The sequence below is a fragment of the Grampus griseus genome (genome assembly GCF_964374135.1).
Source record: "Grampus griseus genome assembly, chromosome: 17".
In the NCBI taxonomy this organism is placed as follows: Eukaryota; Metazoa; Chordata; class Mammalia; order Artiodactyla; family Delphinidae; genus Grampus; species Grampus griseus.
In genome coordinates this window covers 18,129,260-18,156,625 of record NC_139011.1, presented here as the reverse complement: position 1 = coordinate 18,156,625, position 27,366 = coordinate 18,129,260, and the positions used below count along the sequence as shown (strand labels likewise).

At 42.8% G+C, this 27,366-nt stretch overlaps 1 protein-coding gene across 1 annotated transcript in view; it reads right to left on the bottom strand.

Moving 5' to 3' along the window:
• The window catches only part of SNTB1 (syntrophin beta 1), a gene marked incomplete at its 5' end in the record, with an annotated part of 233,915 nt that overhangs the window by 67,760 nt on the left and 138,789 nt on the right, over nt 1-27,366 (bottom strand). Inside the window, one exon of the mRNA XM_082674468.1 lies at nt 26,587-26,794. Within this exon, the coding sequence (XP_082530594.1) occupies nt 26,587-26,794 (208 nt within the window). The remainder of the gene's footprint in view (nt 1-26,586; nt 26,795-27,366) is intronic.

The window sequence follows — 27,366 nt, the reverse complement described above, 5'->3', positions numbered from 1 at the left end:
CTACCCCTGTGCTAATCATAGGTCTCAACTGAACATGACAACACTTTTGATTCTCTGGAATGAATTGTCTTTGAGGTGTTATACAGTCATCCCTAGGTGTCTGCTGGGGATTGGTTCCTTAACCCCGTGGATACCAAGATCCTTATATAAAAGGATCCTTGTATCAAGTCTCTTATATAAAGTGGCAATACAGTCAGCCCTCCATATCCACTGATGCAGAACACACAGACTGGGATGCAGCACACACTGACTGTACTTCTCTAAAGAAAGCATCTGCAGAAGTGGTTAACACACAAAACATACACTGTAACGCATCCGACACTCAGCATCATGGATTCTCAGACACTTGTCTCCTGGATTTTCCCTGGCCCTTGGATCATCAGTAAGTTCTGAAAATTAGCCATCCCCAACCCCACAAGAACACACGTCTTGTCTTTTCCTCTTTCGTTTCCCAAATTTACATCTTCCTATAGCATCTTCTTATGTGCTTTTCATTTACCAAACGCCGTTAGATTTAGTCCACTTCATCTTACCCCTAGAGAATTGGTGACCTTTTTCATTAGAGTCACTTTTTTCTCCCATCCATCTTAAGAACTGAGGATCAAAGGCTTACATGCTATTCTAGATAAGATTTGCCAGAGACGCATAACTCCAGGACCTCCTCGCTCACTGTCAGGAAGGAATGTCTAAGAATAACTCTGGCTTTAAACTCACAGTGTGGGGAGTGTAAGGTTTGGGATTGAAAACATATTAACCATGACAACGCAATGGGTTATAGAAGGACTGCAGCTGGTAGCAACAATGGCCCTGTTTTATGAGTCTGTAAAGGCACTCATTCTGGTCTCTTCCCTTGCCTCATACCTCGCCTCCAACAAATTTTGGGGTCCTTTCCAGCCTCATCCCCCTGAGTGTCCTACACAGTCCAGTCTGCACCCTTTTCTCTCCCACCCTTGTAAAAACTCTTTCATCTTCATTGTGTGCAAAGGGGTGTGAGTTAGGTTAAAGGAAGTGATTTCCGTAATATGCAAGCGTTTGGTCTCTGGATGCAAAGAGCCATTCTCATTAAATTAAATTGAACATGAGATCGTTCAGTTGAAGATGATGATGATGAAACATGTAAAAAGAAGAACATAGACTACTTGAGTTTAATTTTACTACTTTCTCATTACGAGAATCTTCGGGGACAATCTCTTCCAACTGCTTCTATTATAACAGTCACTAATGATCCACAGTTAACACCATTCGTGAGAAAAGCTGAGTCATCTGTCAGCATAAATTTTTTTTTAAAGTGTGAATAAAGTCTGAAAGCTTTGCTAGAAAGCTACTCAGACAAAAATGGTAAATGAACAGTCCTATGTCAAACTAAGAAGCTGAACAATTTTTAAAAATCCATTCACACCACCAGTACTGGCCATCCTAACTGAATGAGGTAATAAGTATTCATTCACGGGACAAATATTTTTGAGCCCATGCTATATGCAAGCACTGGGCCAGGAGCTGGGCATGTTGTAAGAAGCAGAACCAGACTCCCCAGATGGAGTTTATAGGCTGGAAGAGGAGACAGATGTTACAGAAATCATCAAACAAACAATAAATATCCAATTTTAAACTGTGGTGGCTGCTACCACTCATCATGAGGCTTATATCAGAGTCCCATTGAGTCAAGTCTACTTTCTCCTATTCCGGAAGCGTTGTTATTCTTAGTTCCCCAATTCCCTGTGCATTGAACGCCATTCAAGGCAAGTGCTAACATGGTCAGTGAATTCGATGCGCACACCTGGAATAACAGGTGCGTGGAGGTTGCTACCTTTCTGTAAATATTTCTGCAAACAGCGGATTCCTTTGCAAATGATCCTTCACCCACACCCTGTTCTCATGGTTTTTTGTTTTTGCAAATGTTTATACAGCTGTTAAAAAGAAAAAGGGGGAAAAAACAGCTTTTGGGACTCAGAGAGAAAAAAACCCAATAAAACAGATACTCTTGCTTTGATTTTCTATCGTCTCAGACTTTAAAAAATCAGTTCCAGAGAGTTTTGATTTACAGGGTGGGTAATTAAGAAAACTGTGAGGTCAGTAAATTTTTATTATGGCATCAGGTGTGATATTCAAGCTATTTAACCACAGCACAGCCCCACCAACGGAAGTGGGAGCCAAGAGGAAGGAAGCCCTAGATGCTGACGGGTACACATCAGCAGAAGAGCAGGCCTGGGAGGCAGCCCCACCCTCTCACACTGTATTGCCCTGCCTTCCATAATGTTCCAGCACCCTTTGGTCTCATGTCTGATTCCATTATTTCAAGGTCTTCCATCCAATCACATCTTTATTGAGCACATCTGGTATCATTGTATCCCAGTAACTGGATAGTGACAAAGGCATAAGTAGTCCCTGACCTCATGAAATTTAAGAGTCTGTGGTGGTGACAGACAAAAAAGCACCGAAACACACAAATGATTCCAAACTGTGATAATAAACAAAGCAGGTGATGAGATAAGGGAGGAGGGAGAAAGAAAGTCTTAATTTAAATAAACTCATTCTTATAAAGATCGTTAGGGCTTAAAGGGTTAGTCTTGTATGAGGTATCTGCATCTTAAGAAACCAAATCATTAAGCCAAAGAAATGAATTGCTCATGATGGAGTTTCAGCCATAAAATGGCATAATGAGAACATTATTTGGGGAGATGGCAAGTTGGACAGGGCTTTTTCCTAATCCCATAAATCACCTCATCTAGGAAGGCATCCGGGGAGTCTGTTTTTAAAGCTGGCTCAAATTCACAAATACAAAAAGTCCTTGTCTTGAAGAAGGGAAATACTGAACTGCTCAAGGATAAGATCAGGCAGGAAGAGAGGAAGGACTTTCACTGTTTACTTTACCCAATTCTCTATTGTTTGAGTTTTTGATGAGCCTTTATTACTTTTGTCAATTACAAAGTGGGAGTCTCTTCTAAAAAGCTCATGCCTTCATGTATAAACCTCAAATGATTTTGATATTTCTGAATCATTTCAAACTTTGAAGTTTGTGGTAATAGCAGCTGTAGAAAAGTAATACATCTGGTGGGCGTGAGGGGCATTAATCTGCCCCCCACAAGGGGTGTGATGGATTTTTATAAGCATGTGTGATTTGCACATGCCTGTTTCATAGCCAGGGTTCTTGCTAAATTGGCATTTTTACAGGATGGCGGTTTTCGGAAGTACCAGTGGAAAAATGAGTATCCTTCACAACAGAACCACAAGGAAGGATCCCAATTAGTGAGTTTGCTAATTAATCACCATTTTGACTGGTAAGCTCTTACTGAGGACGTAAGTCATCATTATACAAAACAAGAGTTTGGGAGCGCCACCATCGGTGATCACCATTTGCTGATCTCTGCAGACTGGAAACGATCCACTGTTCTGAGCCACATGGGGCAGCGGCAGGACACAGCCCTGGCCAGGGATGAACCAGTGCTTTCTAGCCCATCTTGCAGCTTCAAAGGCTTAAGATCTGCAGAGGCTTAATGTCCTAAAAAGGCTGTGGATTTACTTATTTACATGTAATTCAAAATAAAACCAAGATTTAATTTTAAAACAGAACACACATTGTATGCTAAAATTAAAAGAATATCTCGGTAGATTTTCCAGTTGCAAAATTCTTCATTAATTCCTCAAAGATAAAGCTTTCTCTTTCGTTAAGGGAGGCTACTTTGTTGATGCTTATAACTGCCCACTGGGTAAACCATTTGCCCACCAGTCCAAAGCTATCCAGCTTTCACTGCATCCCTTTCTACTCCTATCATCTTTACTGGGTTTTCAAAGTCCTGCTTAATCTGCTCTCATGTCATCCCTCCAGGGGAGAGTGTTCTTGTTTCTCAATGAGAACTCAGAGTTTATTTGGCCATTTCTTTTTTCATTCATATCCCCAAACCCCATGTTAATTTATTCTCACCTTTGCACATTTGCTCATAACAGCGCCCCCTGTCTGTAACGCTCTCCCCTACTTTACCCACTGTCTAATGTTCATGCATTCCTCCAAAAACCTTCTCCAACTTGTCATTAGCTTCAGTATCACTTTGTATACATTTACTCTATGCCAAGCACCCAACTGCGTACCGTGGATACAGCAGTAAAGACGAACAAAGTCCCTACTCCCAGGAGCTTAGTGTTCAGTGAGGGAGGAAAGAGTAAAAAGAAGATAAGCCAACAAGTAAATCAAATTGTGATAGGTACGTATTAGTATCCTATGCCTGCTGTAACAAATTACCACAAACTGGGTGACTTAATACAACAGAAATTCATTCTCTTACAGTTCTGGAGGCTAGAAGTCCAAAATTAGTGATACGAGGCTAAAGTCAAAGTGTCCACAGATCAGCAATCGCTTCAGAGGCTCTAGAGAATTCTTTCTTTGCTTTTCTAGCATCTAGAGCTGCATTCTTTGCATTTCTTGGCTCAGGGGCCCCTTCCTCCATCTTCAAAGCCAAAGGCATAGCATCTTCTCTCTTTGACTTCTCCTCTCCACTTCCATCGCATCACTTTCCCTCTTCTGTATGAAGCCTCCCCCTACCTCCCTCTTATAAAGACATTTGTGGTTACTGGTAGGGTCCACCAGGATAATCCAGGATTACCTCCTCATCACATGATTCTGAACTTGATTACATAATCAAAGACCCTTTTTCCATAGAAGATAACATTCACTGGTTCCAGGGCTTAGGACCTGGTTATATTTTGAGCCTATTATTGAAGGTATCACAGGGGTTAGGTAGATAACAAACAAGGTGGGAAGAAAGGGTCCTTCCTCTAAATAAGGTGGCCAGGGAAGGTGCATGCCATGAGGAGACTTTAAGTCAAGACTTAAAGAATAAGAACAAGCCTTGGTTCTTGATCTTTTATCAGTGCCCATTTCAAAATATAAATGCACATTAATCAGAATTCTGTGTAATAGTCAGTTGTGGAATTGTGTGATTTCTAGCTCATGAGAATCTAGCTACTACCTCTGAAAATAGTAAAGTGGACAAAATGACACTATGTGCACATGCAGATTTTTTTGTGTGTGTTTCTGAAGCTAATTGCTGGATGATGCTTTTGCTAAAACCCCTAATTTTATATTTATTTATGCCTCATTTCAAAACACATTTGAAGAATTAAATACCGTTTTGACAATGATAAAAGCTTTGCTAAGAAATATAGGCCATTGGTCAATTCACTAAACATTCAGACTGGCCACTCAACTGTCAGGAAAATGCACTTCCATTCATTTGTTACAAATTGATGGATATTAGTCAGTTGGGCCCTGAAATCTATAATTTAAATAATCATGAAGGGTTGGTGGTTATTTTGCAAATGTCAAAGATGTGGTTTTACCTGTAAAGGATAGAAGATTGGTAAGAATTGCTGTTTTTTATAATAGATCCTTCTTTTTCAACACTTTTTTGGTCACAGTAAGAAGCAATAGCTATTGAAGAAGCTCTCTCGGGTGCTGATAATGTTCTCTTTCTTGACCTGGATGCAAGTTGCATGGGTATGTTCAGTTTGTTAAAATTCATCAAGTTGTACTAATAACATATGCACATACATGCATGTATTATACTTATTAAAGTTAAAAAATAGCAATTTATGTATTTCAGAAAATATAGTGAAGCAACTATATTGAAGTACATAAAAACCACCATTACCTCCTCAAAACTTTAACTGGAATGTTTCAATTCACCTATTCTTTATTCATCTGTTGATCTGTCTTGATGTGGCAGATTAAAGATGGATACAAATGCATCAAGAAATGGAGTCTATTTCCCTTTCCTAGGCTGGCCCTGTGACTAATTTTGACTAACAGGATGCAGCACAAGTGATGCTGTTGTAGCTTCTGAGACTGGGTTTTGAAAGATCTGCAATTTCTGCTTCTGTACACTTGGAACTCCTGGGATCCAACTGCCATGCTTCAAGAAGTCCAAGCCCTACAGAGAAGGCACACAGAGGACCAAGGTGCTCCAGGTGACAATCCCAGCCAAGCTCCCAGCTGACAACCAGTATCACTGGACAGCCGTATGCGTGTGCCATTCTGGATGGGGCAGCTCAGTCAAGCCCCCAGACTGCAGCTCCAGCCGATAGCACATGGAGCAGAAGTACTTTCCAGATAAATCCAGTCAGCCCACAGAATTGCAAGAGATAATAAAATGGTGGTTGTTTTGAAGCCACTACCCCAATTAAAAAGGCATTTAATTGTTGTAGATATTACTTAGCAATAGATAGCTGAAATTCTCTACTTGTCTATTATTGTATCTATCAATTTATTATTTAATTGACCTACAGACTGTCTTGGTCAGCATGGTGTAGTGTCTCTACAGCCAGATTGCATGGTTTTGTAGTCCAGTTTCAGGCTGGCCATGAAATGGGGGGAAAACTGGGAAAACTGGGCTTGGTCACGGGGAAATGGATGGGCCGTCGCTGCAAGATGGGGAGTGAAGGAAGCAGAGGCATAAGTCACAGAGCAGGGCTGTCAAGGTTAATCTGACTGGTGGACAGAACAAGAGCCCGACACAGCTATGCACAGCCTGAGAAAAGGGGACTGGTTACACTAAAGCTGGAAGGAGAAGCCAGTAGTACAGAGAGAAGGAAAATCGTGCCAGCACATCCGCACACTCAAGTGGGTAAAAGAGCCTGATGCCCAAGGGACCCAGACAAAGGGGAAGAGGCACGGCAGTCAAGCTGCTTCCCTGTGGGGTTACATCAGGACCGGCTGTCTCCTAGCACTGCTGGGAATACAGCTGGGCCAGGCCAGCTGGGCACTCTCACTCTGGGGAATGATTCCAAATCTCAGCAAAGAACGGGGCCAGCTCTGGCTCTCACCATCAGACTGGTCTCAAGGGGTAGGGGGTGGCCACATCGGGGGCGGGGGTTCATTACCTACCTAGGGATGGTGAATGTCGATGTTAGAATTTAGATTTCACTAGTCTCATGAGGATGAAAGTATCTGAGATCCTGAGACAGCTTACTTGGACGAAACAATATGAAATTACCTTAAAAAAACCTTTAAATTGTAAATGTGTTACCAAAAATACCGCTCAGACATTCCGTACCTCATACCGAGCCTGACCCCATCTCTAGTCCCACTGAGAGCCTCACCACATCCTTCGTGCTAAAAAAAAAAAAAAGATCCTTAATTTCACAGCCCTTTACAAAATAAAAAATACATAGTAATGCGTATCACAGACAACTTCGTCCACTGCTGCGTCTCACCCCATCCACGACTCATACTGTGAGCCTTGCCTGGGGACGCAGTGGGAGCTCAGGAGCATCAGCTAAGCACGGAACTGCTTAAGAAACCACAGTGTTTTTTATTTATTTGCTCTTTATTTTTAAATTTTACTGGAGTATAGTTGATTTACAATATTATGTTAGTTTCAGATGTACAGCAAAGTGACTCAGTTATATATGCACAAATATTCATTCTTTTTTAGATTCTTTTCTCATATAGGTTTTATAACCAACAAGGACCTACTGTATAGCACAGGGAACTCTACTCAATATTCTGTGATAACCTATATGAAATCACAGTGTTTTTACGCTTAGAAGCTGCCAGGTCAAAAGAGCCTCCTCAACGAGAACTGCTTTGGCTGCATGTTAATGATACAGGGAGCCTCTGTTTAATCATCTTGATGTGTCTGTGAGATGTGCCTGCCAGCCTACACGTGTTTTCCACTCGGTTCAATCATCCCAGGCTTGGCGTTACAATCCCGCAGACAGTCACAAACATATGGCTGTCTAGAGTAATAACGTTGACAGCCAGATGAGGCTCCTGGAGTCTGGAGACTGTGTTCTCCCCGCTGGGTCTTTAAATTGGAGGCAAATAAAGATTTCCTTGCATTCCATTTAGTGTGCCTTCACCAAAAGTAAGAAAGCAGGTTTTCTGTTTGTTTTGTTGACTTTATGAAGTTTTCTAAAGCCGAGGCTTTCGTACTTTTAAATCTGCGAATCACAGTCATGAAGACATTTTAAATCACAAGCCAGTTCATCTGTGTGCAAATGGAAACAACAGTTTCACGGAGTGATATTTTTACTGTGTGGATGGTAAATTGTTTATGTCAGTTTTATATGTCTGGCTAGGCTATGGAGTGAAGTTGTTTGATTAAACAATCTAGGTGTTGCCATGAAAGTATTTTTTAGATGTGGTCAATATTTGAATCAGAGTATGTCTGAATAAAGCAGATTATCCTTCATGATGTGGGTAGGGCTCATCCAATGAGGTGAAGACCTTAGGAGAAAACACTGAGGTCCCCCAGAGGGGAAAGAGTTCTTTCTCCAGACTTCCTTTGGACTCACGATTGCAACTGCAAATCCTGCCGCAACTGCCAGCCTGCCCTGCAGATTTTGTCTCTGTCTCTCTGTCTGTCTCTGTATATATCCTATTCTTCTGTTTCTTTGGAGAACCCTGACTAATGCAACATATAAAACACATGCTGATATTTTCTATTTCATTCCAATTAATTAAAAGAAAAATATTGCTTGCAATCCACTCTAATTAAAGTCATGACTCTTTGAAAAGAGCTTTATTATCATGTGATTTACATACCACAACATTCTCCCATTGAGAGTATACAATTGGATGATTCTTCATATATTTTTAGAGTTCTGTGGCCAGCCATCACCATAACCTAATTTTAGAATATGTTCATCATCTCCAAAAGCAGCCCTGGACTCTTTAGTATTCACTCTCTAGTTATCACTTGTGTTTTGTTCTAAAGCTGTTTCTCAAAGCGTGATCTGGAACCAGCATCATCAGCATTATCTGTGAACTTGTCAACAGTGCAAATTCTTGGACCCCAATCCAGACCTAGTGAATCAGAAACTCTTGGGGTGGGGCCCACCCACCTGTGTCTCAGCAAACATTCCAGATGATTCTCATGCAAATAAACATTTGAGAACCACAGTCCTGGAGGACAGGACAGGAAGACCATGTGCTCTCGAGTGTTCTCTGTGCTCCCAGGATGAGACAGGGCAACGGCTGAGTCTCCCAGAAGTTCTGTGGGATTCAAGTTTCATTCAGGGATCACGTCAAATGTTCAGACCTAAAATTCAGTTCAATAATCAATTCACTCATCACTTGGGGGATTAGTGGATTGATTGAGCTCTTAGTGAATTGTTGGAGCTCTTTCTAACAGAATAGAAAGTTTGAGTCAAGGCCTCATCTCCCCAGTGTGGATTCTAACCTGGACGGTGAAGAGGTGGCTGCAGCCCTTCTCAGCAGGATGAAGAGAGTCATGAGGTGAAGACTTTGGGTGAAAGGACCCCTGCTCCCCCAAAGGTTCCATGTCCAAGTGTCTGAGAGTGACAGCTGGCTTTGGTTCAGACGCTGATTACAAAAAAGGAAAAATGACAAATATGGGACCAAATCAAGAGGGGGCGTAGAAAGTGAGGCTGGAGAGGTCTCACAGAACCCAAAGACCAGGAGGGAAGGTGAGCCAGGCCCCCAGAAATGGAAAGGCAGATGGAGTGGAAGCAGCTTCTTCCTCTTCAGGTGTCACCTCTGCTTCTTCATGTGTGTGTTCAGCTGTCTTTGCATATGGGCATCCTCTGCTTTCTCATGGCTCAGGTGCTCTCAGGTTCTGAGTCCCAATCACCTGTCAGTTAGGCTTCCACATCTAGCAGCTCACTCTAGCAAGCTCCCAAAGTATCAGTTCTTCTTTTCTCGTGTGGTCATGTCATCAGCCACTGCAGTATTAGCCTAAGGATAGGTAGCCTGTGTCCCATATTCATACATCCAACTACTCCACCAACAGAAACATCAGATCTAAAGACTGAACTATAGAAATCATTCCCAGGTAAGACACATAGAAATCAGGATTCAAAGCCAGGCAACTGTCTCCAGTAAGAGGTGCTTCCTTATTCAAGCCATTGCTATTCCAGAGACTATGAATGCATGTAGTGGGTGCATCGTAAGTTGTTACTGAAGGAATGAAAGTGCTTGAAATCTCACAAGGAGGGGCCTCTTGAATCCCAGAGTAGAGGTCCGTGCTGCATTTTAGTCTCTACTTTCCCATGACAAGCATGTGATCTTGGATTGGTAAAGAACCTTCCCACACTTACGTTCCTTCATGTGTGAGGAATGTAGAGCGGGCGATGTACACAATTCCCTGCCCCCCCGTATTCATTTGAATCGTCAGTGCTGACTCAGCAGTTCCCTTTCTCCGAAGCTTGGAGGAGCAGCAAGAGATGGGCTGAGTCCTCTGCTGCAGAAGAGCACGAAGACTTCCATCTGCTTTCAGGAGCCTTATGTGCTTCTCCCGCGTTTTGTAACTCACTCTGGAAAAAGATGTTACTTCCTCCAGCTCCCACAAAGACTGCCAACCTCCCAGGAAATAGCCGCAAGGCTAACAGATGGAAATATGTGGCTTCCAGTGACCTTACCACGTCTGCTTGTGCTTCTTTAGAAATGTCGCTTCAAACAAAAGTAATACATCTACAAGACGATCCATGACACACACCTCTGGCTACTGCTTGTTAAGCAGACATGCTGAGTTCAACTCTTTTCCACCTAGTGTGTATTAGTGATCCCTGCTTAGTAAATACCCAGGAGATGCGTGTTGTTGACAGTGATGAAGACGGTATAATGTTTCAAAACTGAGAGTTATAAAAGGGAACCCTCTGCAAAAATTATCTCACATTTGTAAAAACAAAGTCCAGATTAGGACAGGACTAAAGAAGCAGACGTACAGAATGGACTTGAGGACACGGGGAGGGGGAAGGGTAAGCTGGCACAAAGCGAGAGAGACGCATGGACATATATACACTACCAAACGTAAAACAGATAGCTTGTGGGAAGCAGCCGCACAGCACAGGGAGATCAGCTCGGTGCTTTGTGACCACCTAGAGGGGTGGGATAGGGAGGGTGGGAGGGAGGGAGACGCAAGAGGGAAGAGATATGGGGATATATATATACATATAGCTGACTCACTTTGTTATACAGCGGAAACTAACACACCATCGTAAAGCAATTATACTCCAATAAAGATGTTAAAATAAATAAATAAATAAGTTTTTAAAAGTCCAGATTAGGCAAAACCCCTATAAAACACTAGCATGAATTTGCACCGTAACCCCCATGAGCTGTGTATGGACTTATGCTTTAGGGGAGAGGGTTTAATCCATGGCTTGTGGTATCAGCCTATGTCCTCTTTAAGAGAATTAGGAAAAGGCGCCCTCTTCTGGGAAGAAGCAGCCCTGCAGGTACACCATTTAGCTACAGACTGTCATTATGTTGAAAATAAAGGGCCCTTTCTTCTGGTGGGGTCAGGTTCCTGCTAACACCCAACGCAGGAGGCTTGGCAAGTGGAATGTCAGTTGGATTTTGCCCTATTACTTCCCACTGCTGGGCACCTTTGTGGGGTGCACGAACTGTACAAACTTACAGAGCAGCCTTAGTGAATATCAACAACTGTGTAAATACAAACAGAACAGATGAGGGTTTTTCAGCACTTTATACAAGCATCTCAAAGCAACAGCTATTATTCCCCTAAAAGTTTACACTGAGACATATCTATTCCAGTTCAAAACATTCCACTGCTTTTGGATTTTTCTCACTTGCTTTTTAGTTAAAGAGAAGACCCAATTTGGGTTTTCAATAAGAAATAAACAATAGGAAGTCTGAATAGGAAGGTCTTATTATTAAATCTGGTAACCAAAAGTGGATAAAACTTCCACCGGTATGTACCAGTTGAAGGTCACTGCCCACTCAGGTCCAATTTTCAATAAGTCGTCTTTAAAAGAAAATTAAGCAAATTGGGCATTTTTCTGTGTCTCACAAAACCAGGTGGTGGTGAGAATTCAAGATGACAATGTACAGAAAAGTGCTTTTAAATTCTGAAGACCTACCGAAATGTCAGTTACTTTAATCTGCGAACTAGCCAGTGTCAAGCTTAACAAGAAACCACAAGTGGCATTCCTGTTCAAGTTAGGGAAAAGAAAATATCAGAATGCTTTCTATCCTCACTATTATATAACACTGCTAAGAAAGTACTATCAATCCAGCAAAATAAATAAAATAGGGTCATAAAAAAATTGGAAGACAGAGGTAAAATGATCATATTTGGGGGTTGAGATGACTCTATAACTGGAAAACCCAGGAGAAGCAATGGGAAAACTTACAAGTAACAGAAGAATACAAGTTGGCTAGGTACAACGTTAATACACAGAAATCACAGACTTCACATATACAGTCTGGAAAAGTGAAAACTGAACAGATCCTATGTATAGTAGCTAAAAGTAAATAAAAATAAGTACAAATCCATGTAAAGAAAATTAAAAAGAATAGACTGGAGGGATTCAAAGAAAATCTAAACCAATACTCAGTTCTTGAAAGGGACTCTTCATCATTATAAAGATGTTACTGTTCCCTAGAACCCATCATTTACATTTTCATTCTGGCAGTGGGAGACTAGCTATCTTGAAACACTTAAAAATGCTGGATAAAATCTAACACATATCCTTTTAAATGAATACCTCAAAATCTCAGGTGCAAAAAAAAAAGAGGGAACTGCAAAGCAATGGGTTGATGCTATGGCCAAGCTGGCGTAGAGAGGCTGGGGTAGACTGAAGGAGAGGTTACTGGTTTCCATAACCAAAACCAGGTTTCAGCACTCCTTGGGAATAGCGGGTTGCTGCCCAATGCCATGGCAGGCCATGCCTGCAAGGTGGGAAGTTGTAATTGCTGTCTATGAATAAATCTGAACCCTTGAAGGGCTTCACAGTTAGTGAAAGAATAGACAGAAAAAAATTTCCTTGACAACACCCTGTGATTTGAATAGGATAAAAGGCCTCCTCTGATCATTTATAACCACAGGCTATGGCCCACGAAGGTCTGGGGTCAGCATTTACACTGCCCACATGGTCCATGAAACCCCAAGCTGAGCAATTATCAAAAATGTTGACCTGAGCCACTGAACCTCTGGCTGCACCTGGCAGATCCTTCAAGATAAAGCTGTTCTGTAGGGACACAACTTTGACCCAGGCACTAAGTATTCCAATAATTAAGCCCCCGATGGAGATAAGTTTACAGTCCAAAATTTCACAACACATGATAAAAATCTTCCATGAGAATGGGTTAACAGACACATCATATAGGGTTATCAGAACACTAAGAACTTATGCTATAAGCTTAATTGTGTCTCCTCTAGTCCCCAAATTCACAGTCGAAGTCCTAACCCCTAGTACCTAAGAATGTGACTGTATTTGGAGATGCAGTCTTTGGAGAAGTAATTAAGTTAAATGAGATCATAAGGGGGGCGCTTAATCCAACATGACTTATTCTTTTAAAAAGAGGAGATTAGGAGACAGACACAAACAGAGGGAAGACCAAGTGAAGACACAGAGAAGACGGCCCATGAAGACACAGGGAGAAGACGGCTGTCTACAAGCCAAGGAGAGAGGCTTCAAGAGAAAGAAACTAACACTGTCAACACCTTGATCTCAAACTTGGAGCCTCTAGAAGTGTGAGAAAATAAATTTTCTGTTGTTTAAGCCACTTAGTCCGTGGTACTTTGTTACGGCAGCCCTAGCCAACTAACACAACTAACTATATACAGTAAAAGGACAGACACTAACATAGAAGTCTGTTAAAAATATTAGAAACCATAAACATGGAATAAGATGCTGAAAATAAGAAAAGAACTCCTGCTGAAAAAAACAAAAACAAAAGTGAAAAGCACTAAAGAAGTACTTCATCAAGAAGGAAACTGAATTCCAAAGGAAGAAGTGGGGTGTAGAAAGCAATGATGAGCAAAGAGAGCAGTCAACTTGTATGCAAATCTAAGCAAGTGTCTGTTGTTGGATTTAAAAAGTGACCACTAATTTGGGGAATGTAAAACAAGATGGCAAATAAGACACTGAACAAAATAACATGTAGGACAGGAGTGGAGCAAAAGCTTCCTAAGATCCTTACATTTGGGGGAATGAGTTAGAGATATTAATTTTGTTTAGATTTTGTGAAGTCATATACACATATTGAAAATTAAAGGGAAACTACTAAAACAACAGATAAAGCCTATATAATTTACAAAATAAGTAGAGAGGGAAAATAAAAGAACAAAATAAAAACAATAAATCCACTAGCAGGCAAGAAAAAAAAAAAGAAACAGAAAAAGCGAAGATCCTAACATAGGAAGAACTCAGTGTAGAATTGCCTGCTTCCCTCTCGTGTAGTTCATGACCCAGTGTTCCTTAACCCTCGGGAAATAATGGGGTAGACCATGTGTACAGCTCCATGCTGGAGCATTTCTCCCACCAGTGACTTCTATGGGTGATCCAATGACCACCTACCAGCAACAGTCCAGCCAGCAGGCATCAGATGGGAGCAGGATGCCCTGAGTCATCAGAGGAGACTCTTGCTAAGATGTGAAGTTCCAACTCAACCTGCCTCCCATCATCAAGGGAGTGTCTCTGGGGAGAGCTGCCCGCACTGCAGAGTCACCCTTGCAAAATCCATAATCAAATTAAAAGATGAATGGACAATAGTTTTTACAACAAGCACCCGTTAATTTTCAAAGAGAAAAATAAGTTTAAAAAAATCTCAGAAGCGAGTGAAAACGAATCATGTCACCCTCTCTCTCATTCTTCCTCTTTTTCTGCTTGGAAGGGAGAGAAGAGAAACGTGTGTCACTTTATCTAATATTCAACATGTCTCTGCGCACAGATATTCCAGCAGCGCTGGGCCACAGTTCTGCCTGATGTTTTCCAGGCTTTGTAGGAAATACTTGACAAATTGGCTTGATATACTCTGGAATCATAGCACAGACCTGATGCCTCTTGTGAAAATATGTAATCCCTAAGGGTACTGGAGATGAGACTTACTAAATTCATATTTTCCACCCAAATCTTTCCTTAGGGGCTCTCCATGAGGCTGGACCAATGTTCCTAGCCCACCTGATCTCAGATGTACCTAATTAATCACAGGAAAACTTATACTGTTATTTAATCCAACAGGATTGGTTTTTGCCTTGCACATTTTCTCTGTGGATCATGGTTTGATTTTGAAACTTCTCACTTTGTTGTTTCCTTTTTTGATCAGCTTATAAACTACCTGAGGACAGGGACTGTGTTTTGCATTTGTAGCCCACGTATGCCCTTGAGCAGGGCTGACCCTCCCGCAGGCAATTAACCTAACTTTGCTAAATTTTCTTGATAATGCTAAACAGAGCACTTAAGAAATTAATACTGGCTGTTATTAGTTTTATCCACCACTAAGCTTGGAAGTAATTAGACCTTGCTTCATGGTCACTCTTAGACACTTGCTGGCCAGTGACCAAAGAGTGGGGATGGGAGAGAAGCAGCAAAATCAAAAGTTATTAAATAGCAACTAGAAGCAGCAGGGGCAGGGGGGAGTCAATAAAGAAACTGGAATCATTATTTTAAATTATTTTAGAATATCTACAGGGTTTTTTTTTTAGTGCTTCCTATGGCAGTCTCTGCAGAAAATTAAATCAGAGAAAGAACAGTTACCTTTAGACATGAGGTGACAGGAAGCCAACTCACATAACTACCAAGAAGGCAGTGTCAGACACGTGGTGAATGTCCTGTGAGTTTGCTGGAAGTCCTATTAGGATTGGTTTTTTGTTTGTTTTTTTCTGTTTATTAGTGGGCTTGTTTGGTTGTCACCTAGAAGACATCTACTTCAAAGCTAGCTCAAATATTGTCTTTGTAGAGCCTTCCAGGTGTCCCTCCAAACAGTGAATCCCTGTTTTCATTTGACTTCATTCATATCCCCGCAGCACGTATCGTGGTGTCCATAGTCAACTGCTAAAATTTAACTCCAGCCCTGGACAGAGCACACTTGAGGAAAGCGATCATGTTTGTATCTCCACCTTGTATAGTGGTCCTAATAATAAGAGCAATTTGTATGGAGCTCTACAGTTTACAAAGAGCTTACACATGCATCATTATTGCCTTTTTCAGGGTTGCATGTAAGAGTTCAGAGAAACTATCAGTGGTTTGCCCAAGACGAAGGAGCTTGTGTGAGCAGAGTGAGGGTCAAAACCGGGTCTTTTGGGCTTGGTGTCCACTGTTTATCCATGCCATCATAGCAGGTACTTTCTTATATAAACTTAATGCTTAATGGAAGCAGTGCAGTAAAGTGAAAAACCATTTACCTTTCTTTGCCTCAGTTTCCTCATCTGTAAAATAAGGCAGTTGGAACAAATTTAAGAGAGGTGCCTTGTTCAAAGTCAAATAACTATCTTCTGTAGCATGGCTGAGTTTGTAATCAATTTTCTCAACTCCTTAACCAGTTCAATCCATTTGCCCTGAACTATAAGCCAGCAACAGTGCTAGGCGCTCTGGGTACCATACAAAACTAGGCAAGATTCCTTCTTTGACATATTATGTCTCCCAGGATGTGCTGGTAGAAATTTTTGTGCACAACTGTCTTCTAAGGCCAGAGTGGCATGCCCTTTTGTACCTCCAACCTGCCATCTCCTGAAAAAACAAAAAAAAACAGACAACACAGCACTGCCTTGAAATGTCACCAATGTCCTTGCGGTCAGTGCCACGTGGCCATGCCTGAAGGTCTTAAATCTACTGTTACTCAACAGCAAGGCTGGAAGTCACTCAGCTTCCCTTTGGTAATAAAAGCTATTACCTGACTTTAAACATTTCAACTTTCCTCCCTACTTCACAGTTCACAGAGCACCCCTCTGATGCAGAAGGATTTTTTATTTAAGAGGAGATATAAGACATGTTTTTCCACCTCTTGATGGCTTATTACTTCCTGTAAGCTACGAAATGGTGATTCTGCAACACAGCTTTGCTAATTGCTCACGTCTGTTAAGATGTCAGTGCACTGGGTGTCTCGCTGCCCTCCTCCCAACTCCATCTCATGGCTCGTCTGGCATTAGCACTGCCAGAGCCTGGGTTAATATGTACGCCATGCAACTCATTAGTTGCACATTAGTATCAGAGCCAGGAATCAATATGATGGAGCCAACAATGTGTTGGAACTTGGGTCAGAGTCTCAGCTGAGGACTCCTCAAATGCAGAGGCCAGCAGCCCGGCGTGGGCTCCACAGCCCACACCGAACACATCGTGCTCCCAGGAGCCACTGGGGAGGACGACAAATATGGGGCCTCATTAAAAATTGAGGGGAGGAAAAAAATCCCTTCGCAGGACCCACGAGACTTCATGGTTATTCATTTGCCCTTCCACTAACATGAAGAATTTACTAGGATTATCACCTAAATAAGACAGTGCTGAACTGTCAAGTGCTATTATCATAGTTCCAGGAATCAAATGCCATGCATCAGGGATCCAAGTGAAAGTTTTAAGCATGTCTCTTTAAATCCAAATGTTACTTTTATCCTCTGAATAACATAAGCTGGTTTCAATCTAACGGAGGTAAAATTATTAAAGCATGTGTTTCTCTCCCATTCCCTCCTTCCTTCCTTCCTTCTTTCCTTCCTTCACTCCCTCCCTCCCTCCCTCCTTCCTTCCTTCCTGTTTCCTTCTTTCCTTCCTACCAACTTCCTCCTTAAATGGATATAGTAATAAATAGCTCTTTAAAACCTGTTCTTCCAGACTGGGGCCTCTCAGGTCATCCCCGTGATGCATCATTTGGCGCACAAATACTGCTCACACACCCCCTATCACCTTTTCCTGGAGGACAGCAAACCCCAGCAGGACCAGAAAAACTGTATCAGAAAAGAAAGGCTTCGTCAGGTCTCCAAATCCGTCATGTTTCAAAGTAATTATTTAATAGGACATTTTTGGGTAGGACTGTCTTGCTATTACTAAACAGTTTCCCTTTCTTTACGAGTAGAACAAGGAGGTAAAGACTCCCAGCAGTCGGTATGTTAGAGATGATTACCTGACCCTGCATGGATATTTAAAATTAGCTTGATTTTTGTAGGTCTGGTTTGAAGAAGAAAAAAACCCCAACACTCCCTGTTTAAAATTACGGTGCATGCAGTGCTCATATTTTCATAAAACCACTTAAAAACGAAAGGTCAAACTAATCATTCCAACACCGAGAATCGGCTTTCTTGTCAGCACGGTTCAAAGAGTAGCTTTTATTTTCAACGATCACACCTTTTTTGGGCAGAATCCCAATAAGCACTTTTCACCATGACAACCACGAGGCGTGCACAACATCTCCGATTGTGCCTGTGTTCTTTCTGAAAGGGAATGTGTTCCTGCAGAGCAAGGATGTCCCCACCTCTAAACTGGGCACACAGCCTCATGCTCACTCACTGAGAGAACAGAACTCGACTCTGCTCTGGTAGTTAGATGGAGTAGAATCAGTGAGTTCTCAGGAATGTCAAAGGAAACGAAGATGAAATCACTATGAAGCATGAAGCAAATATTTAATTCTACATATGGTCTGAACGTTTCCCTGAAATTCATATGCTGAAAACTAACGGACAAGGTGATGGTATTATGGGGTTGGGCTTTGGGGGAAGTGATTAGGTTGTAAGGACATGGAATCTACATGAATGGAATCCATGCCTTACAAAAGATATTCCAGAGAGGTCCCTGACCCCTTGCCCTTTCCCCCATCTGAAGACACAACAAGAAGTCTGCAGTCCAGAAGACAGCCCTCACCTGACTATGCTGGCACCTTGATCTTGGACTTCCAGCCTCCAGAGCTGTGAGAAATAAATTTCTGTTGTTTATAAGCTACCCAGTCTATAGTGTTTTGTTAAAGCAGGCCAAACAAAACAATTGTTTATTTATTTATTTTGGTCTGTTTGGGTCTTTGTTGCTGTGCACGGGCTTTCTCTAACTGCGGTGAGTAGGGGCTGCTCTTCGTTGCTGTGCTCAGGCTCCTCACTGCGGTGGCTTCTCTTCTTGTGGAGCACGGGCTCTAGGCGCATGGGCTCAGTAGTTGTGGCTCACGGGCTCTAGAGTTCAGGCTCAGTAGTTGTGGCGCACAGGCTTAGTTGCTCCGCGGCATGTGGGATCTTCCCAGGCTAGGGCTCGAACCCGTGTCCCCTGCATTGGCAGGTGGATTCTTAACCACTGCACCACCAGGGAAGTCCAAGACAATTGTTTATTATAACTGGTGTGCTTCCTGGAGTTGGGACACCAAGGAAGAACACTTCTACGAGAGAGACAGTGGAGTGTTCACTTCTAAATCTATTTTGGTACAATACACAAAGCCCTAGGCTATATTTCATAAAAAGCAATATGCTACAGCACTCAAAGGTTTTTTAAAAAAAAGATAGTCCTGAAACAAAACAGAGGAGATGGCAGCGTGGGAAGATGCAGAGTTAGTGTCTCCCTACAACTAGGGCGCCTGCCTGCCGCTGGTGGAGAACTCTGACACCCAAGGAGATGGAAGGAACCCCAAGGTGAACTGGTAGGATGTAGGGGGACTGAGGGGGAAGAAGTGGAGGCCAGACAGGCTCGGCGCCCCTGAGATGGGGAGATCAGGAGAGGCAGGCGGGAGGGACTCTCCGGGAGGAGAGGGAGAGGAGCGGAGGGCGATCACCTGGCCCACTTGGGCTGGGGAGCCTGCTGAGCTCCCAGGCCGCTCCCCTGCCCTCCAAGGTTCCCCCTTCCCCACCGGCCGTACTGGTCCTGGGGGCATAGGAGGGAGGCCAGGGAGATCTGGAGAGGCAGGTGGGAGGGGCCCTCCCAGACCCCAGACCAGAGGAGCAGGAGAGGAGAGGAGGGCGTTTGCCCCGCCCACTCAAGCCCAGGAAGCCTGCTGGGCTCCCAGGTGAGGTCCCCTGTCCTCTGAGACCAGGGTGGGGGGCATGGCTGGGCCCCTTCTGTTCCTTCAGCCTAAACCCTACCCCCCACAGGCCCCAGGGCCTTTCTAGCCCTGTGGGTCCTGAGCATTGGCCCCTCCCACTGCCCAAACCTCGCCACTGCTTAGGCCCCGCCCTCCACAGCCAAGGCCTCCCCATCCCACCCCTTTTTTTCTTTTCCCTCCTCTTTTTTAATGTTGTGGTACTGATGTACGTTCCAGTTGTTGATTCATCTATATTTTTATTTTTATATTCTTCCTAACATACCTGTTAGTTTCCTAGTCTAATTCTGTTTTTTACTTTGTTATTTTTGTTTGTTTGTTTATGCGGCCTCAGGCAGCTTGCGGGATCTTGGGTCACGAGCCTGGGGTCTGGCCAAAGCTCCTGTGGTGGGAGCTCCGAGTCTGAACCACTGGACTAACAGAGAACCTCAGGCTCCAGGGAATATTCATCAGAGTGAGGTCTCATGGAGTCCCTCATCTCAGCACCAAGACCCAGCTCTACCCAATAGCCCACAAACCCCAGTGTTGGAAGCCTCAGGCCAAACAGCCAGTAAGACAGGAACACAATGCCACTCATAAAAACAAAAATGAGATGGCAAAAAAATATGTCACAGATGAAGGAGAAAGGTAAAAACATATGAGACCAAATAACTGAAGAGGAAATAGGCAATTTACCTGAAAAAGAATTAGAGTAACGATAGTAGAGATGATCCAGAATCTCGGAAACAGAATGGAGGCATGATTGAGAAAATCCAAGAAATGTTTGACAAAGATCTAGAAGAACTAAAGACCAAACAAACAGAGATGAACAACACACACAGCATCGGCCTTGCTTTGCATGTTTCCAACATCTATGAATTCCAATTATCATGGTTTAATGAAATAATCCCAGTCTCTCAACAACATGGTTCAGATTTCAGTTACCATGGTGTATTAGCCTCTGAGCCATACAGTAAGTCAATATTTTGCTGAAAGGACCAGTGCAAATCCTTTTTACTGCATTTAATAGACAATGTGTGTGTGTGTACACAAATTATATTTGTGTGTGTGTGTGTGTGTGTGTATTCTAGTGTTCCTCTAACCTATCCTACCAAAGATAATTTCAGTCTTTGTAGGACAGGAGAGAAAAGATTTTAGTAAGTGTTGCTCTGTCGTGGTATGTAAATTCCCTCTGCTGTGGAATGAATGTTTCTGTCCTCCTCAAATTTATATGTTGAAGCCCTAATGTGATGGTATCAGGAGGTGGGGCCTTTGTGAAGTGATTAAGTCACGAGGGTGGAGCCCCCAAGATAGGATTAGTGTCCTTATAAGAAGACAGCTAGCCCTTTCTCTCTCTCTGCCACTTGAGGATACAGAAGAGGACTGTCTATAAATCATGAAGAGGGTCTTCACTAGAACTCAACCATGCTGGTACCCTGATCTTGGACTTCCAGCCTCAAGAACTGTGAGAAATAAATATCTGTTGTTTATAAACCACCCAGTCTCTGGTACTTTGTGATAGCCCGAACTGACAAAGACACCCTTTATTTTCATAAAGGCAAACGAAGGATTTGAGTTATTTTGATACGTCTCTTAGTTCTGAAACTGTGCTTTTGGTATGTAGTGGTGCTCTGACACGGGGTTCTGGGGGGGTCTCACTCATATGGACACTTGTTCCCTGGGTCCCTTATTAGCTCAGTTTAGTGGAGAGTTCTGAGCTGTGGAGTTAGAAAGAGGGGTTCAGACTCTGGCTCTGCCACTTTCTAGAGGAGTGATCTTAGAAAAGTTTCTTAACTTCTCCAAGTTTGCCTCCTAGGATAGGGATTATTTCAAGCACATTGCCTGAGACAGACTAGGCACATAATAAATACTAATTACCAGCTTCATCTCTTCCAACAACACCCTGGGGAGGCACAGCTCTATAAAACTGCCCATCTGAAGGAAACTAGTGGAAATGAGGAAAGCTGAGAATTGAACTTGCATCTCAGAGCTACGAATGGGGTATTTTTTTTTTTAATTGTGTTGTGTTTTTAATCTGACAAGAAATGTTTGCAAACTGAGATAACAAGGTAAAGCAAAGACAGTAACCTACAAACTGAGCACAAAACAGAATTTAACAATTCTGCCATATCCCTGTTTATTATTGTTTTCTTAAGTAGTGAGAGAGTCACAACTTTATTTTTTTTCTATTTATTTTTTCTTTATTATTCCTTATTTTATTCTCTTTTTTTGGCGGTACACGGGCCTCTCACTGTTGTGGCCTCTCCCGTTGCAGAGCACAGACTCCGGACGCGCAGGCTCAGCGGCCATGGCTCATGGGCCTAGCCGCTCCGCGGCACGTGGGACCCTCCCGAACCGGGGCACGAACCCGTGTCCCCTGTATCGGCAGGGGGACTCTCAACCCCTGCGCCACCAGGGAAGCCCTATATTCTCTCTTTCTTTTTCTCTTGTCTGAAATTGGACCATTGAAAACACCTCAATAATTACTGTAAGAAGATTAACTGAAGAAAGATGATTGAAAAAACTTGTTTGGAGCATAATGCATTTTATTGTTAAGGGTAGGGATGAGCATTTATGGGCCTTTTGGGGCAACTGGGGCTTTGCAAAGAGTTAAAAGGCTTGAGACTAATATGATCACAGGAAAGACTTTATATTGGTGCACCTGGCCCATCTACAGGTGAGGGCACTCACAGGGGAAAGCAGTCCAGGACCTGTCACTGTGGTGTCGGTTCACAGGACCGAGGACACCAAGGAGACAAGGAATACAGCCGCACTCAAAGGCGACTGCAGAGCTGACCTTGATTCTGTAGAGAGTTCAGGGCATGGCTGCCAGAATTCAAGGAAAGAGTTAAATTGATCGCCATGAATGAGCTGCACTGGATTCTTTTAAAAATTAAAAATTATGTCACAGCACTGTCCCATTCACTAATTATTCCTGTATCTTGACTTAAAGTGTGACCATAAATAAACCACCTTCCATTTTCTAGGTCCCAGAGTTCAGGCTACTGTAACACATTACCACAGACTGGGTGGCTTAAAGAACAAACATTTATTTCTCACGGCTCTGGAGCCTGGAAGCCCAAGATCAGGGTGTCAGCCTGGGGTTCTAGGGAGGGCTCTCTTCCTGGCTTAGAGAAGTCTACCTGCTTGCTGTATCTTCACGTGGTAGAGAGAGAGCGCTCTGGTGTCTTCATCCCTTATAAGGGCGCCAATCCCATCATGGAGCTCTCCATCCTCATGACTTCATCTAAACCTCATTACCTCTCAAAGCCTCCACCCCCAAATTCCATTACATTAGGGATTAGGGTTTCAACTTACGGATTCTGGGGAGACACGTTCAGTCCATAGAGGTCACTTCTAAGTTCCCTTCTCTCTGATTTTCTACATGAAGATTTCCTATTGCTGCCAAATCAAATTCAAACCATCTGTCCAGCTTTCAAGATCTTCCATAATTGGGTGCCATCCAAGGTAACAGATTTGCTTACCGCCTTCCTTCAGGATGACCCCACTTCCCTTTAGACCAGTCTCTGGTCTGCTCTCCCTACAAACTCCACTTTTTTCTCATTCTCATTCTCCTCTCTTGGAGTGTACTGAACTCTCCCCATTGACTCAAGACCTAAGCATTTCTTAGGAGACATCCTTCTAGTCCCTGGACCATCTCACAATGAAGAATAACGTTAAATATAAAGTTTTCCTTCTGTGTAGTGTAGAGGAAGTTTTAGGGTTTGCACTGAACAGGATTTTAGAAGGGAAAATGTTGCTTCATATTGTTCTAGTTCATGTAAATGCGTTTTAAAAACTTGAAATTGAATATAATATGTACAGACCTTGTCCTAGAGCTACTGTTATTAATCCAAAAAAATCAAAGATCGACAGTATAGGAAAAGACAAAGGATATCAATTTAAGGTAAATTACAGCTGAATATATATAGGATCATACTTTATATCTTTACAAATACCAAGGGAATTCTCTGATATTTGTGATAATATAAGAAAGCCACAGTATTAAGGATTTGCCATTCATTCTAACATTTTGCTAAAAACCATTCATATGTCTACACACTAGGATTCAGTATTAAATATTTATTCAAAAAAATTCCAGTTTGCATTTGCTCCCTTGGACTTGATCTATGGTAATCTTTTAAGAAGTTCTGAAGATGAAAGCAATAAAAGACATCCTTGCCTCTGATAATTATCCATGATAACTCATTACTGATTGCTCTTATGGATAAAGCGCATACTACAATTTAAAGAAACATCTGTAATGATGATCTGAAATTGCATCAAAAGAATAAGAATATTCTAAAAGCAGAAAGCTTTTTATGCACCTTTATGACTGCTCCACAGGAATGCTTAACGTGTCTACTGATAATCTGGGATAAGCAAAAGGCATAAGCAGACAATTTATAAGTGAGAAAATGGAACCTTTGGAAAAAATGTCAAGATCACTACTAATGACACAATATCATTTTTCAACTATCCAGAGAGTAATGGTTTTAAATGTAGTTGGTATTAAAAGAGATGAGAGAAAAGTAGCTTCTAGAGTTGAGACCATCTCAGTTACTTGCAAGGTAGAGGGATGTGTGTTGGACAGCCTCCTTTTGCCCCTAGATCCACGCTCCATCCTTTTCTGCCCTGGTCGGAGCCCTGGGAGTCTGACCCTAACAGAGCCTCAGTGGGGTTCTCTTGCCTCTGGCTTCCGATCAGCCTCAGCCAATGGGAGACACCGCAGGAGATGGGCAGGCAGGGATTGGCAGGCAGGGATCGGCAGGTGTTGTGTTTCTCTCCCGAAGACCATAGCTCTTAATGGATGCCTTTTTCTATAGCTACAAGTCTTGCTGGTTTCAGGTAACTGCTCCCGTTCCTGGCCATTTCAGGTTAAAGGATGGCAGTGACCTCTAACTGTTGAGCTCTGGAGTGCTTCTCCATCCCTTACTGGTTTTCCTTGCCTCGGCCACACCTTATAAATTATTGCTATGTTAAATCCCTTCCAATCATCCCTTTTGAGTTTGCCATCCACCTCCTGCTGGATCCTAAAGTATGCAGTACACTTCCACGTCCATTCCGGACCCTAAAAAAGTGAGGACACTTTTCATCCCAATCAACTCCTCCCCTTTTCCTTCTATAGTGAATGTCTATTGTTTTCGCTTTCCCAGAACCCATTCAGTCTTTTCCTTGCACAGCGGCCTAACTTTCCATGGGAGAACCACCTCCCTTCAACAAACGGGGCACATGGTTTGGGTCAGGCTGATCTTAGGACTTCTGTGGGAACTAATGAGAGCAAAGAGGTTTCTATTCACTGAAATAGCCACAGCTACAAAAACAAATCAAAACAAAACCGCCCCCACGAGCCTGAAACTCTTAGGCCAAGTAAAGGGGGCTTGCTAGGGTATAAACCAACAAAGTGGACAGGGTACAAAGAGATGGAGAGGCAGGTCTATTATTATTATTTGAGTCCCTGGATCCCACCATGCCTGAAGCTTACCCTTGGACACTGCAGTTTTCAGAAGTGGTAGGTCCCCTTTCATGCGCAAGCTGAGCTGAGCTTTCTGTCACTTGCAACTGAAAGATCCCTGACTAACGAGACTTCTCCTAATAAAAACACATACATTTGGAGAGAGTAAAAAGCGGAGAGGGTTAGAGAACGACTTCTGAAATGCTATCATCCAGATCTGCAGTGTTGTTTTCGTCAGGAATCCCCACACACGGTGTCATGAGAGACTACCTGTGGTTTTTGTTTATTACGATCTTGGTGCCACCACAACCTGCACTGTCCCTTTAGTCCTTTGAAACCTGTGAGAGATGGGACAATACCAAACCAAACAGCCCACTTTGTGTTGAACTTTGTGGCTGAGACCCACACATGAACTGATGCGAACAAAGAACAATGGTGGAAAACTGCCGAATGCTGTGTTCAAGTATTATTTTCAGTTGCCATTGGACTGGGTCTTCTCAGATGACATGATTCACTGGCAGGAAAGCTGTTATTGCAACAATCATTATTCCCATTTACCACCTATTAGAATGTGAGTCACTGGGAGGTCAGACTGTCACCAAAGCCCAGTGTTCTTGAGCACTGAAGGTCAAGTTCAAGGGACAGCAATCAGATGTAAGGGCAATGGCAAAGGTTCAATCCTTTGAAATCAAGAGGAGCGTTAACTCCCAGGAGATTGCTGCAGTGAGTTTTACTATCTTCAACGTATCACACCACTTGGGAAAAGAAGTCAAAGTGACAGTGTTACCATGACCCTAGGTCCCTTCCACAGCAGCTGTCCTCCCTGGGGAAAGACATTAAGCATTTTTTCATCTTTATACACCCCTCCCCAGTCCTGCCTAGCACCGTGCCTAGCACAAAATAGGTGCTCATAAATGATGACACATTCAGAGCCTGCTGGCTTAAGAATACAACTTAAAGATAATATATAAGAGTCAGCATGAAGTAGCTGCTTAAGAAATCCTTGCTGTTATTATCATTGTTATTATTTGTAAATGCGTCGATGTTAACCAGCAGGTCCATCAGACCCCACACGAACCCTCTTTTAAGCAACAATTTCAACTTCCTTCCCTCCCAAGGAGACAGCTGTGTTGTGAGTCTGAGTTATTTCCCCTGCCCTTCCTGTGTACATGTGAGAATCAGACTGTCCGGTCACTTTCTCACTCATTCATCCATGCAACAGACAATTAGTGACCACCTGCATTTTGCCACATATTGGACCGTCTGTGGGGAATCAAGGTTGCTGAAGACACAGCCCCTGCATAATGCAACGGAAAATCTGCTGGAGACAGACGAGAAATCCCAATGAGAGAATCAGCCTGTGGAATGAGGTACCTGACTTCAGTGGTTGCAGCAAGTGCTGGGAAAGCCCGGGGAAAATGCCTACGACGGGGGGGAACGTTTTCCCTACCTTTTCTGCAAGCCAGCCAAGATGCCTGATCTCCCGGCTCCCAGCAATGCCCGTCTTCCCCAGCTGCTCTCGGACCTCGGTGATCACTCGGGTGAGCAGGTCACTGACGTTGCCATGGATGGCAGTGAACCAGGCCTGGGCAGTGGCTGAGTCCTTGCTTCTCAGGATCACCGTGTGCTTAGCATCTGGAGAGTGGATTTCAAGCTGCCTAGAGAAGCAAAGAGAGAAGCGTTGGAAGGTTCCCTGGCAGATCATGCTTCCTAAGTCCTGGGCCTCAAAGGTGAACTAATTCTTTGTTTTCTTTTCCTATTATACATTTTATTTTAATTTTTAGCTTTTCAATTAAGATTTTTGATTTTATTTTTCAATTGAATAAAAGATTCTTTATAGTGCTTTACAATTTTCAAAAGTTTCACACAGATGAGAGTTCATATAATTCCGTAATAACCTTTTTCCCCACCTCCTACCTCTATATTGCCTCTCCCCGCTAAGTTGAACTAATTCTTTACTCTTACTTTTAACTTGTTTCCCATGGTTTACCTTAACGCCCCCATCATTCATTCATTCATTCATTCACTCACTCATCCATTCATCTACAAACACTGACTGTACGCAGGCATTGGTCGAGGTACTGGGGGCCTAGCTATCCAATCATCCAATCACCTGAATTAACGATGTCTGGTTTTCCTGTTACTCAGCTGAGTGGGTTTTTAGTAGTATCGTATTAAGACTTCCAAACTGTGAGCTGATATTAATTTACCTTACCTCTCAATCCACAGA